Source organism: Sander lucioperca, chromosome 19, assembly GCF_008315115.2.
Source record: "Sander lucioperca isolate FBNREF2018 chromosome 19, SLUC_FBN_1.2, whole genome shotgun sequence".
NCBI lineage: Eukaryota > Metazoa > Chordata > Actinopteri > Perciformes > Percidae > Sander > Sander lucioperca.
The window spans coordinates 8,779,938-8,794,909 of record NC_050191.1 but is presented as its reverse complement, the minus strand read 5'-3'; the positions used below and the strand labels follow the sequence as shown (position 1 = coordinate 8,794,909).

At 39.4% G+C, this 14,972-nt stretch overlaps 1 protein-coding gene across 1 annotated transcript; it reads right to left on the bottom strand.

The window, feature by feature from the left end:
- Positions 1-1,034: 1,034 nt before the first annotated feature.
- On the bottom strand, positions 1,035-14,942 carry hadhaa (hydroxyacyl-CoA dehydrogenase trifunctional multienzyme complex subunit alpha a). The gene is made up of 21 exons (XM_031322351.2): positions 14,725-14,942; positions 13,102-13,143; positions 11,754-11,824; positions 11,444-11,577; positions 11,085-11,223; positions 10,874-10,993; positions 10,216-10,318; positions 9,978-10,100; positions 8,736-8,854; positions 8,584-8,640; positions 7,836-7,945; positions 7,594-7,728; positions 7,283-7,454; positions 6,702-6,788; positions 5,834-5,974; positions 5,639-5,707; positions 5,098-5,211; positions 4,636-4,717; positions 4,030-4,144; positions 3,391-3,536; positions 1,035-1,696 (listed from the first exon to the last, which is right to left on the bottom strand). The coding sequence occupies exons 1-21, from the start codon at positions 14,837-14,839 to the stop codon at positions 1,554-1,556; spliced, it is 2,337 nt and encodes a 778-aa protein (XP_031178211.1). The 5' UTR covers positions 14,840-14,942; the 3' UTR covers positions 1,035-1,553.
- Between the last annotated feature and the right edge of the window lie 30 nt (positions 14,943-14,972).

Here is a 14,972-nt window from a genome sequence, read left to right as displayed (position 1 = left end):
GGTTTAGATAGCAATAATCTAAATGGTGAAAAGGTGAGGCTTCAGTGGTAAGCAGTGGTGGAAGAGGCACTCAGATCCTTTACATATGTAAAAGTTCAAAACAAAAACAATGTAAAGATACTTCAGTACAAGTAAAATTCCTGCACTCAATCTCTTATTTAAGTAAAAGTACAGGAGTACTATCAGTAACATGGACTTAAGTACTCGTTACAATGTAAGTGTAACTGATTATTACAAATGTTATGTTAAATAACATTAGATTGTTAATACTGATGCATTAATGTGTATGGTAGTCTTGACTATTTTATATCGTAGACTGTATATAGAGAGCTTTATAAAACAGGTAATGTTGGTAGTTTACTCCAATAGTTAATAACCTCCAAACGGTCACATGATAAATTAACACATTTATATGTAAAAAAAAAAAAAAAAAAGAAACTGTGTGAACTATTTGATAATTTTCATTTTTTGGGGCCTCAAAAAGTTATATGATTGAAACCATGTGAAAAGTTAAATGAGAACTGTTTCTCTGATGGAACTGCTGACAACTTACAGACATCTGAAACTTGACAGACACCTTCTTTGTTTTTGTTGTTGTACAATGAGTATTTCATAAGCTTATTATGATCAATCGTAATCTGTAAAGTAGAGGTGTGAATCTTCACTGATCTCCCGATTCGATTATGATTATCATGTCAGCGATTCGATTCGATATCTCGATGCATCTCGATGCGTCAAATACTTTTCTGTTAAAGCCATATAGGATATTTAATTCATAGCTTTTAAAGCTTCAAAAACAAAACATTCTGCAGTGCTCTAATACTGAATAAAGTGGATATATAAAACTACAGCACTGAGCACATGGCACTTCCTGAATGTGCAAAACGTAACAGAATATGTAAACAGAAAGGTTGTTAGGCCTACATTCAATTGTAAACAGAAATAAGCGATTATGGCCCGGCCGATTATCGATGCAGCATCGTCCATGTCCACGATTCAATGCATCGATTATTTGATTAATTTCAACACCTCTACTGTAAAGTAAGCAGTAACTATAGCTGTCAGATAATTGTAGTGAAGAAAAAAGTAAAACATTTCCTCTGGAATGTGGTGAAGAATGAAGTAGCATACAACTAAAATACTCAGTACCAAGTACCTCAAAATTGTTCAATAATTGGGTAAATGTACTTTCCGCCACTGGTGCTACAAGTGACCTTTTTGATTGATGGGAACTTGCTAAAGCTTGTGGGTAGTGTAGTGTACTGCAAGGAACTCTTTACACAACTGAAATCAGATAAATAGTTTAACAATCAAAAAAGTCCACCTTACAGTATCAAACTGTGACTCCACGCAGTTTCTGAATTTGACTCATTGAGAGCCATCAGAATAAAGAACTATCAGTACAAGAGGAATTAAATACATAATACATAAGAAAAAGAAACAAAACTATAGTGCATACCTTCAGTACACCTTCGGCTTATCCAGTCAAGTCACATCCAGTTTGCCAAACATTTGTAATAAAAAAAAAATAAAAACACATGAAAATTCGACCATTAGTGAAACTTCTTGCTGGGGTCTTGGGCGTGGTCCAGTAGAAGCTGGCAGGGTGTGAATCGGTTTCCGTAAACATCCTCGAAACGTCTCATGATGCTCACAAGACGCTCTGCGCCCATCGAGTCTACAAACCTGAACGGACCTGATTGCACATGGCATTAAAAGAAAAAAATAGAAGAAAAAAAAAAAAACAGGATCAGTATTGACAATACAGAGAAAGCTGTGTACTTCAGGGCAGCAATTTTACATGAGTTATGGATTCCATTTTGATTAAAATGATCGATAACCTACAAAGTTGGCACCATCAGCAGTGGACAATCTAATTAAAACCGTTCAAAATGTTGTCATCAGGCCGATGGCTAAGAGGAATAGTCTACGTATATGTGAATGGTCTTTCATTCTTTCAGGTTGTAGAAACTCCTTTTTCCAAATAAATGTTCTTTTGTATGAAGGGTTTGCAAAAGAAGTCGCTATAAACCAGACTTATGACAACTGAAAGGGCAGAAAGAGACAAAGACACCTCTGAGCAACAGTTCAATAAGAATAGAATAAATCAGCAGTCACTGGTTAAAAAAAAAAAAAAAAAAAAAAAAAGGAAGATAACATAAAAATGTGTGCAGATTCAAGTTCAAGTGCACAATAGCCTATATCCACCACGTTTCACATCCAGGATTGCTCCGTTGCCGCCGGAAAATGCGCCTGATTTCACTCATTTAGGCCGGATATCCGCTGCCTTGGGCTTCTTCTGTGTTCGCATTTTAAACTCCGGTGGATTTCTGAGGACTATGATTAACTGCTCCTCAGATCTCTGCAGGGTAAATCCAGACAGCTAGCTAGACTATCTGTCCAGTCTGAGTTTTCTGTTGCACGACTAAAACAACTTTTAAACGTACACATGTTCCACCAAAACAAGTTCCTTCCGAGCCTATTTTGCAGCGTGCTTAGCACCGCCCAAGACGATTGTGATTGGTTTAAAGAAATGCCAATAAACCAGAGCAGGTTTTCTTACCATCCCCAAATGCTGTGTGGAGTAGCCAGACCCTCCTCTATTGCGCTTTGGAGGAGGGTCTGGCAAAGCGAGACTAAGTGCACAATAATGCAGCCTTTTACAAGCTGGAATTAACAGGCATGTTGCTTTATTAAAGCTCACAATTAAAAGAAAAAGCTCTACGGTTAGCACTATTGGAATATCAGCTGAACATACTTATAATCACAGTTCAAACCTCTTTAATCTACCACTGAGTAGAATGTAGAGAGCCAAGGGTGCCTGGTTAGCTCACCTGGTAGAGCAGGCGCCCATATATAGAGGTTTACTCCTCAACGCAGCGGCCGTGGGTCCGACTCCAGTCTGCGGCCCTTTGCTGCATGTCATTCCCCCTCTCAAGTCTAAGCTGTCCTATACAAATAAAGGCCTAAAATGCCTCAAACTGATCTTTAAAAAAAAAAAAAGCCAAAAGAAAAACTGCTTCCCAAACTAGTTAGAGCCCAACTGCACTGTTGTGGTTCAATAATGATCAAGTTTTTCTGGACTGGAAAACAAATTCAAAATCGAAAGGTAATTTGGGAGGGAAAGATGGTTACAACAGTATTCCCCCGTCATGCAACACTGTGGGGACACTGACTAAATGGAAGTTTAAATCATTTCATTCTCCTTCTGGGTCCAAAACTATTTCTAATGTAAATAATACATTTGGTGTCTGAATTATGCTTTTTTTTATCTAAGTTAAAATAGGCATTAAAGGATAGAAGTAACACATTAACATAAGAGGTGATTCCAAACTTTTGAACTGTAGTGTATGAGTCCGGTTCAGGATGTGTGTTAAGTATGAGACCTACCACCATGAAAGGGAGGGAAGCCACAACCGAACACGGCTCCAATGTCTCCCTCTACTGGGTTTCTCAGTATTCCCTCCTGGAGACACAGAACGGCCTCATTTACAAAGCGAGACACCACCCGGTACTGGCGGTCAGAGTCTGAAGAACTGCAACAAACACACATGATCATGTTAAGAGAGAAAGATCAGAGTAATGAGTAGATTAGGCTAGAGTGCGGATCGGGCCGCATTTTTCTGTCCGAGCCCGGCCCACGTCCAACAGAGCAGTAACCGAGCCTGGCCCGAACCCGACAGGCATTAAAATATTTCTGTCCGAGCCCGACACAGTTAAAATCTTTTTTTTTCTCATACTATTGACACATGTACGTTTGTTTTTGTGGAAAGCCCGCTTTTATTAAGCAATTGTAGGAAGGTATTCAGAAATGTCAACAGATGAGCGTATCAGCGCACACGGGGCAACAAGTGCACGTTAACACAGGCGCGCATCTACATAATAAGCTTTTTTTTAATTTAAAATGTTAAAATGTTCAATGCCTTATCGCGCTGATGTGACTGAGCCCGACCCGAACATCATTTCTGAATATCTCCCCGAACCCGGCCCGGGCCCGTCTCCGGTCTGATCTAGAGGATGTTGACTTACACTGCAGGAGGAGCTGCCACTTTGTATTTCTTCAAGATTTCTTCAGCTTCAGGATTCACACTCCTGTCTTTTGTTCCATCTTCATAGAGATATATGCCTTTTCCAGATTTGCGACCTACAATTAGTAATAAAACACATATTAGACTCACTGAGTACTAGGTGATGCACGAGGGTTCGGTTAGCATACAATCATTAACAAAACAATGTAACGGTGGGTTAAAAGTAGGCTTTTTTGGAGTCACTGCCTAAATATTATTTCTCAGTATGGGCTCAATATTTTCCGATGGACAAAAACAGACAATGTTTTACATAAAATTGTAAATATTTCTAATTTTAGTGTGGTGAAAGGGACAGGGAAAGCAACTGATACTAGGAGGATAGATTAAAGATGTATGATATTGATTCAGCTTGTAGATAAGTGACCAAAAACACACGCTACCTGTTTCAGTAAAAATCAGGAAAGAAAATGAACTATTTCTCTAGAAAACCTGATGTAAAGCGCAATATGCAGTATGACAGCAGTGCATCTTCACACAAGCTGAATATTTAAATTACAAATTAGTGGTATGAATTAATGTAATGCATCATTTCTCATCAATTTTTTACCTTTGAAGCCTCTCTCCGAAAGGTCACTAAGAATCGTGTGGGCAGAATGTCCTCCTTCAACACCAAAGGCCTTGGTCAGATTCTACATGCAAGCACACACATCAACATTAGTGTAATTCAGGAAAAAAAATGTTTCAAGAGATTAGAGCTGCACAATCTCTCTCTCTCTCTCTCTCTCCAACCAATTTGTTGTATTTTATCAGAATACTGAAACCAGCAGAAAGGCAGAACTGAGTACTCATTAATATCTGTTTATCTATCGCAAGTAATATCGTTATCACGATATACAAGGGAATTTTCCCAGTGTGGGATCAATGAAGTCTATCTTATCTTATCTTCAACAACGTTATCGCATATTGCATATTTTCCTCATATCGTGCAGCTCTAAGAGATAATACAGTTGCTTTCAAAGGCAGACCATGTTAATTCAATTGGCAGTAGCCAAGACCCAGACAACATTACCTCTGCTACGTGTGCTGCTATATCCAAACCAACTTCGTCAGACAACGATACAGGGCCGATGGGATAACCAAAGCTTGTCATCAGGGAGTCCAGTTTCTTTGGCCCAGCACCTTCCTATGAAACAAAACACAGGTCATTTTGAGGCTGTTATCTGTCTGGTATGCGGAGAATCAAATCCACTGATGGTGTGTTTTAGTTGGAAAGGGCTGAGAAGAACAAGACCTGTAATCTCTCTTTTGTGAATGAGTTCTGTATTTGTCTTAGAGAGGACTCATTTACAGGATGTTGCATAATGTTGTGGCGATTAAAGCCCCCAATCCCTGCATTTGAAATCACCCCACTGCTGTAGTTAGCCATCTAAACGCAGCTAGTATGACACATCCATCCCTGGCTAATGTAGCTTCACAAGAATCCCACTAACTTTATTGCATTCTGAACATTTATTTAGAAGAATAAAAATAAAAAAACTTTAATGTTTTTCCAGTGCTGCGTTACATCTGTAGTCCATCACTTTTTTTTCTGAGGAAATTCCTTTGCTTACCTGCAAAAGTATTATAGCCTCTGCCATTGTCTGAAAGATGCAGCGATTGGCGTAAAACCCTGGACTATCCTGTGGTTCAGGGGGTCGGCAGGCAGAAAGAGAATGAGACAAGATGCAGACAAACACGCCAAAAGATTAATGAGTAACAAAGTAGCAAAAATGTAGCTTAAAGTACACTTTGAGAGTTGCTCTCACCCTGACAACGATGATAACCTTGCCCTGTTTGAGGCCCACACTGACAGCAGAGGCCAAGGTGTCTTTAGACGTCTCATCTGTGGTGATGATCTCCAGCAACGGCATCTTGTCCACCGGGGAGAAATAGTGCATGCCGATCACCTGCACATCCGCACACACACAAATCAATAAACAGAGTTTGTCATTTTGTCGTTTTTTTTTTTTCTTTACATTGTGGCTCCTGTTGCTCCTAACAGCCTTGTTAACAGCCACAACGCACAACAAAATAAGCTAAGGGAAAACTAAGCATATTGACACTATGCTCAATAATGGAAATTTAACAACATTTTCAGTACTGATGAAAAAAAAGTGTTAAAAGACAATTCCGGCGCAAAATGTTTTCATGCTAATCGAATTGAGAACATTGTAAGTGTACAGACAGTTTATTAAAAAGATAGATTAGAAAGACAGTAGCTCCCAAGACGGCGGCCGCCTGTATACGAGAACGTGACTGTCTTTATAATCTATCTTTTTAATAAACTGTCTGTACACTTACAATGTTCTCAATGCTTCGGTTAACATTCAGGGACCCTTATTATGCTACCGTTGAAGTGTGGTGATATTTTGAGTATATATATATATATATATATATATATATATATATATATATATATATATATAATAAGCGATTTGTTTTTACTTTCCCTGTGCCCCGAATACTAGCGTTGTAAGCTAATCAGCGGTCCGCGCTAGCTTGTTTCAAGCTACAAACACATTCGATTAGCATGAAAACATGTCCCAGAGAACGATCGAGTGGGTACACATCTGTCATTAACCCCTAGGTTCGTTTTGCGCCGGTATTGTCCTTTAAGGGTTAAGTATGTCTGACCTTTTCAGGGTGTTTGCTGGCAGCAGCGATGTCCTTGATGGGCAGAGTCGAGGTGTTGGAGGCAAAAATGCAGTGGGGAGAGATTATCTGTGAAGGGAGAGAAAAGGCTAATTCTACGCAACATACATTTAATTACCAGGACATGAATGACAGGTAATTCTGCAAAGGTGGAGGACGGTAATATATGATTTTTTTTAATTCAAACCTCATTAAAGGTGAGATAAAGTGGAGCTTTCAGAGAGTGAGTCTTTAGTTCTGCAGCCAAAACGTGTACCTGATCTTGCTCCAAAGAATCCAGAAAACCAATAAAAAACCAATAAAAAACCAATAAAAAAACAATAGCGACTCTGGGTAACTGACTGTGGTCAAAGAGCCAATCAAAAAACTTTTTAATACAGACTTGGACCATTTCACTGGACAAAACTACTGCATATATAGTATAGATTTTTTTTTATTCTCAGAGAGCTACTATCTTTCATGTGTAAAAAAGGTATTTCTGGTACAGTGGTACTGTCCAAACTCTCAAACTGAAACTCTATTTAAAAGGGAAATTCCAGAGACCTCCAGGGGACTGTACTCACCGCCTCCACCTCCTTGAGGACTTTATGTTTTATATTGATGTCCTCGGACACGGCCTCTATCACTATGTCAGCAGACTGGAAACCAGAGTAGTCAAGCTGGACTGAGAGATTGGACATTGTGACGTCACGCTCAAATGATGTCAAGGCTCTCTTCTTCACCTTAGTGTTGAGACTGAAAACAAAGACAGAACATTTTTGAAAATGACAACTCAACGAGGATCCCATTCCATTCTTCCGAGTCGTTGTGACAGCCACGTGCTTTTAGCATTTTTGGAGGAATAGCGAAATGCTAATTTGCAGGTGCATCTTACCTTTTGTAGACCTGCTCATGTCCCCTGCTGATGCTCTCCTCTGTGGTGTCCTTTAGGATGGCGGTCAGGCCTTTATGTACTGATACCTGGGCTATACCAGCGCCCATCAACCCTGCACCCAGGATTGCCAGCCTCCTGACACACAAAACACACATTGTACAGTCTTACTGCTGACATTGAGCCAATACTGCAAATGTTTGGGGTGTTATTAACAATATTTCACTCCTGTCTGCAGCTCTTACTTCACGTCCTTCTCCGGGGTCCCAAAGTGGTTTTTCTTACAAGTCACTTGACCGTGGTAAAGGCCAATCAGAGCATTGGCCTCTGAAGTTACTGTCAGCTTCCCAAAGTTCTGTGTAAGAGGCAAAAATAGACTTTATATAGAATTTAGCCGATGTGATACGAGAGCCGAGACCATGGTGACTTATAGTGCGTTCCATTTGTACTCAGAACTCGGATTTTCCAAGGTCAAAGTCGGAAACACGTCCCCTGACCCCTGATGATTTCCGATCTCGGAACTCGGACAACCTCGCAGTAGCCCGAGTTCAAAATCCAACATGGCTGCCCCCTGTATCAACAGTTGTGAAAGCACGTCAGTCTTATTACTCACTAAATCAGTCGTTCACACAGGCGTGTTCAACTTCTATCTGTGGACATGTTGTTACGCTGTTTGTATGCACAAAAAAACGTGTTGTTATCAACTTGTATTGCTAGCAATGGCTAACCGGGCTAGAGCTAATGAAAACAATGAAAATCCGACTTGTAAATGGAACGCATTCAACTCGGGCGTGACGTCATTCCCAGCTCCAGTTTCTGAGTTCCGAGGTCAATGGAATGCACTATTATTGAGACCTCACGGCTAAATTGTTAAATTGTAGAAACATCCAAGTCAGTGTTTTGGCTAAAAAAAAAAAAAAAAAAAAAAATGGCAAAAGGTTTTTATACAACCGAGAAAGAAAAAAAAGAATAGTTCTTTTTTCACAAACTCACCTCACTTTCAGCCAGATAACCTGCCTTTGTGCCGTGCTCCAGTCCAGTCTTGACAGACTACACATTCAAACAAAAGACAGTGACACACATATGAGCAAAATCAGGTGGAAATGCATTTGTCTTTTGCTACTTCCAATTCATGAATTCCTCACCTCAATGATTTTGACAGGAGCAGGGTAGAGACCTTTAGTCTGTTTCTGGACCTTCTCGCTTGCAGTCTTATAGATCATCTTCCTCACCTGACCCAGGCCCATCACTGTGTCCTGCAGCTCTGCACAGACACACCGTGACAATTTACACATGTGGACCATTTCAATATTTATGGTGCATTTACAGCCTGACCGGGATATCTGCATGGCCGATATCATTTTCCAATTAGAGCTCATCACAGACATAGTATCAGTGAGTGTATTGGTAAACGAGTAACAAGAAATTGCAGTAGAGCAGGGGTTTTCAGAGTCTGACAGAGTGGGCCCATGCTCACATGCTCTGTCTTTCACAGTTGGTGCTTTGGGGAATGTAAACAAGAAGAGCTGTTATTCAATGAGTTATGCTGTGGGCTATACCCTGTTTGCTTTGTTTTTTTAAGCCTTTACATCTGGGCAAAGTGGCACCATTAAACTTATGCTGAGTTAGATATTAGCAGTTCCTGTTTGCAACTGTCACTGGATTACTTCAAACTTGAAGCTGTGATGATTCTCGGGCAAGTTCTGGAGTTTTAAAGCGGATTATGGATATGATTTCTAAGCGGATTTATGGACGTTCAGAAAAGTATATATTCTATCATTGGATTATGATTATTGATGCATTAATATGTACACCACTTTAATGTTGCAGCTGGTAAAGGTGGGGCTCATTTTAATCACTTTGCATACTGCTGGGTAGCTTCTGAATTCCCACCTGTGGTCAACAAAGCCTTATCTTATTTCAACCTATAATACATCATTATTTATTTGTTGATCATATGTTGTGTTAATAATCTGATCAGCAAAAGTAAGTTATTAAATACTTGTAGTGCAGTAAAAAGTACAATATTTCCTCTGAATTGTAGTGGAAGTAGAAAGAAGCACAGAATGGAAATACCTCAATATTGCACTAAAGTACATTCCTTGAGTAGATTTACTTACTTTTCCCCCACTGGGTCTCAGGCTATTTCTGTTATTAAACATTGCATATGAATTTATGCTCTCCAATATTGCTTAAGTGTTTCCTGCATATCTGCTCTATGGATATCAAATATGTAATTGAAAACAGTCGTGAGATAACGCCTCAAAACATGATTTTCTGACTGGTTGTACCCTAAATCATCAATCAATCAAGTCTTTGCACAACTAGAAGTGAGCAAAGAGATCTAGTGAGATTAGGGCAACTAGTGTGAACCAGGATTCACTCACTCTGCATGAGGCTCTTCTCCTTTGTAAGGGGAACCTGCTTGTTGGCGATTCCCTTGGCCACGCCCACTGCAACCTCCTCGAGGTATTCAATAGTCCTCTCCTCTGCAGGCTTCGTGCCAGGACCTGTAGGAAACAAACACAGAGTTGAATCCCCTCCCACCCTCGCCTGGAGGAGCACATCACAGAAGACTACAGCAGTGTAGTACAGCAATGAAGAAATGCCACATGCAGAACATACCCAGAGGGTCCACAAGCTGGTGCACTAGACCCATCTTCTTAGCTCTATCTGCACTGATGTTCCTGCCTGTCAACATCATATCCAACGCTTCGGGGAGACCCACCTACACACACACACACACACACACACACACACACACACACACACACACACACATAAGTGAAGCTCTTGACCTTAATATACCAGTAGTCAGTAGCCACTAGCACAATACTGAGACAGTGTTTTCAAGACATTAAAGCTATAGTGCGTATTTTCTCTCTCCCCCATGGATATTCTAAGTAATGACAACTAAACTGGGTTGCATCCTCATGATACAAGCCTTCAGTGACCGCGCGCGCCACCCCTACCCCTCCTTCATGCAGTTGCTTGTAACCAAGGAGGACACAGAGGATTAAAAAAAAACATGATGAACTCTTCAAAAGAGGTAATTATCTTCATTCGAATTTCTGCGAGCGAAAGTCGCCGGACGACACCATTTTCTAAACACAGCCATACTGAGAAATACAGAGAGAGTTTTTTTGGAGCTGATAGTCTTAATTAGCTTTGTAGCAACTCATTTGGCAATGGCTTGAATGTAACGGATGTTTATTAATATCAAAAGGTTACGCACTAAAGCTTTAACTGAATAACTGATGAATATGAGTGTGTTTATGTTTACCAATTTAGGCAGTCTCTGAGTGCCGCCTAATCCAGGCAGCAGTCCCAGCTTGACCTCTGGTGTCCCCAGGAACGTGTTTTTGCTTTTTGTGGCGATTCGGTACTGGCAGGCTATCGCCAACTACAGAGAAGACACAGAATCGAGATTTTGTGGTCACATCTTAGTGCACATAAGCAGCATTTTTCACACCTGATATGTTGCACAGTTGTACCTCAAGGCCTCCACCCAGGCATAAGCCGTGGATGGCAGCGACAATAGGGATGGGAGACTTCTCGAACTTCTCAAGTTGCTTCTGAACTTGCCGAGAGAACCCTGTGGCCTCCTCGCTGCTATTGGCAGATTGGATTATTCTACGAGTAAAGAAATAAAGTATGTTAAATTATTCCATTACACGTATTAAATTTAACCAAATTTATTATTGAATTTTGTATAAAGTCAGTTTGCTTGCAGTTACGAAAGTTAAAAACAAATTTAAAAAATGTCTTCCCTCTGGTTCAAACCACACACAAGTGTAGGAGTGACCACACATACAATTACTGGGAATCGTTGTTCGAGCCCTAATGAGCCTACTTGATATCTGCCCCGGCGAGGAAGTTGCCAGGCTTGCTGGAGATAAGGACGGCACCTTTCACAGCACCGTTCGCCCAGATCTCCTCCATCACCGCCATCAGTTCAGACTGTAACTGCCATGTCAGGGTGTTCACCTGCATATACACATGAATGCACACACTCTGATTAGTCATCATGTCAGAGTGAGAGACAGAGACAGGTAGTCACGACTACTCTCTGACATGTATACGCTGTTTCATACTCTCTTCCATAAACTTACACCCACACAGATACCCCCCCTCCCCCTACACACACACACACACACACACACCTTGGCTGTTGGATCATTGAGTCGTATAACTGCCACATCATCCTTGAGCTCGTAGCTGACGTGTGTTCGAGCTTGATGGAGAGAACAGATGAGAGTCAGACAGAGGGTTACCAGTATCGCATTATGCTAATTTCTGCTAGTTTAACATGATCCCTCGAGAATAATAGCATAAATACACTTGAACAGTGTCCTTACTCAGGACACCTGGGCATATAGGGAACTGTTGGAACTGGCAAGGCCCAATAAACTATTGTGTGAATGTTTTACAGCCTAAATCTGAATGTGGCCAAAAATCTACACAGATACTGAACTGCAAAACCACTATTGGCTGGTCCTCAAAGTCAGGCGACACACACCTTCTGACAGATAGTACCGGCAATGATGAAGACATCAATATCAGTTTATTGTTTAAAGTAAACATTACATCGGACAGGCTTTAGTCCGAAATCTAGCATTAAAAAAATATGTAACCTATAGAATTCTATGGACCAGGTTTTTATTAACTATGCCACTGACCTACAGGTGGCGATAATGTGCCAATATACCCAGCATTGTGCCAACACAGGCAGGGGAGAGGAAGACTGCAAGCTAGTAAATGTGGATAAGATAAGACCATAGACTGTATGTTAATTAATTAACATACTATTATATATTATTTTATTATATTATTATTAATTAATATACAGTCTATGGATTAGACGTTATTTATCCCGAGAGAATTGTTGTATAAATAAAACAAATCATAAACAATAACGATTATCAGTAAGGTGCAAAAACCAAATGTACAATGTCAGAAATATAAACAGTTACCGTTAAAGTATCATAAATACAACTAGTTAACAGTAAAATGCAACTTCCAGATATACACAATGCTAAAAGGTAAACAGTAAAGAAGCAAGGGTCATACAAATAAACAGGTTGATGGTTAGTTATAAGGATTTTAACACCACAGGTTTTAACAACAGCTTTGCAAAATGTTTCATGAAGAAAATGCATTTAATCTGTCTGTTAGACCTCAAGGATACACACTTGTGTGTTTTGATGAGTCAATACTGCAAGTAAACAAGACTTGTTTGTTAGAGAAAAACTCCACAGGGCACCCTTACGTCAGTTACAATGCAAACAAAGCTAACATTTGACTAAAGATTTTACAGAAGGGGGGAAATGGCTACAGGCTGGGCAGGGCAGTATAATTAACCTCCTTAAAATCTTTCACATAAGGAAGCCCACACAAACTTAATAATATCTAACTTTAAATAAAATGGCCTAATATATTGGCAAATCATCAGTCTGATACCATTAGTGTGTGTATATTAGATGGACCAATCAGCATCAAGTTTCTATTTACCTGTCAACGATGAAGACACTGAGAGGCTTCGGCTGGCATGACCTAAGAAACACAGAGAGAGAGGCAGTGAGGACTGAGAACCCAGAATGCTCTCCAATAAGGAAGAAGCAAGAGTGAGCCATGATCTACTTTTGGGACCCTCACATCACTGGCAGTAAAGGCAGTGTGTTAACACAATTCTACTCCAGCCAGTCAGTGGCGAGCAGATGGAGTCAATAAAGCTCAAACCAAAACAGTAGACATATTAGACAGTACCAGACTGAGCCTTGTATATAGAGCTGCAACACACAATTATTTATAATATTGATATAATCTGAATTATTTTTTTCAGTCAACCAATTCATTGTGTATCCTATAATGCAAACTGCCCATCACAATTCCCCAGCTGCCAAGGCGCTGTCTTCAAATAGTTTGTTTTGTCTAATCAACTGTCAGCTATACAGTTTAAAATGATATAAAACAGAGAAACAAGCAAATACTTAGATTCCACAAGCTGAAACCAGAGATAGATTACTTAAACGATTAATCCAAATTGTTGGCAATTATTTTAGTTTGTTTCTTTTTTTTTCATTGACTAAGTGAGTAACCAAATACTTTAAGCACATAGTTTCCACAGTTGGTAGCCAGAACAACCATTACCAGCAGTGGAATGAACTCGACTCCTGTACTTAAATACACTTTTTTTGGTACTTTAGTATTTCCATTTTATGATACTATACTTCTACTCCTCTACATTTATTGTAAATTCTGCCATATGTACATGACATTTAGAGGACAAATCAAGCTGGTTTAGCAGCAGTTTTTGTGTGTGAGTGTGTGTAAGTGTATGTTTGTATAAAAAAAAAATGCAATAAAAGTTCTTATGGCTGGTGCTGTGTGGTTGTGTGGGATGGGTAAGTTACAGAACTCCATTACATGTATTTGATAGCTTTAGTCATAGTTACTTTGCAGATTTAGATTATGATAAATTATCATAGGTTAAATTATCCAACAATATATGAAGTAATTCAGATAAGATCGACCTTTAACAGCTGCAAAATTAAAGTGATGTACACATAAGTGCATCTGCATTAATCATTATAATAATAATAATTATAATATAATAAACATTAATATTCTAAAATGGGCCATTCTGTATAATGACTAATTTTACTTCTGGTACTTTACGTATGTTTTGATGCTAATACTTTTGTAAGTACGATTGTGAATGCAGGACTTTCACTTGTAAACAGAGGACTTTACACTTAGCCTACTGCTAACGCTACTTTCACTAAGGAATATATCTGAATACGTCTTCCTCCACGTATATGCTAATTTTGTATCTCTGTCTCTGTTAACATTGGAATGACGTAGATTATCATAAGTTTTAACAATAATTTGGCACAATTACTAACTAGTTTTTTTTAATCTCCCCTGAGTAAGCGTGCAAAAGAACCATTCTCTTGTCCATTCTCAGTACAATTTCACAAAGCAGCTGCTAACAAGTCGCCTATTACAAATTCAACAAATCTGTGAAAAACAAGAATGTAGCATATGCCATTAACCAACAAAAAAGTGTGCCATTAACCATTAAAATTGTCTAATATAAAACAGATATTAAATTATTCATTTTGTATCACATACCTGACAGTGAAGGATATTTGTTAGTTGCAAACTTGGAAAAAACTCCGGCTGCACGAACAACTGCCATCTCTACCTGAAACTCTTCAAAAAGATGTTCAGCACACCGTGCGCACATTAAATATACTGACCGTTGGGGGCGCAAAAGTGTCGATAACAGGTTAAGGACCTCAAAGCACGCTGAAATATTGCCGTCGCATAAAATATTCTTGTAGTAAAAACGTTATCTTTTTTTAACTTATCTTGTCTTT

What these genes read in the sequence shown, in the direction of transcription:
- hadhaa (XM_031322351.2), bottom strand. Translation starts at nt 14,839, where the DNA reads ATGTGCGCACGGTGTGCTGAACATCTTTTTGAAGAGTTTCAGGTAGAG. An exon ending in CTCGCCGGGGCAGATATCAA is followed by an intron (nt 11,224 to 11,443) that starts GTAGGCTCATTA and finishes CTTTACTCGTAG; the next exon opens with AATAATCCAATCTGCCAATA. An exon ending in TCCTCAAGGAGGTGGAGGCG is followed by an intron (nt 6,789 to 7,282) that starts GTGAGTACAGTC and finishes CTCCCTTCACAG; the next exon opens with ATAATCTCTCCCCACTGCAT.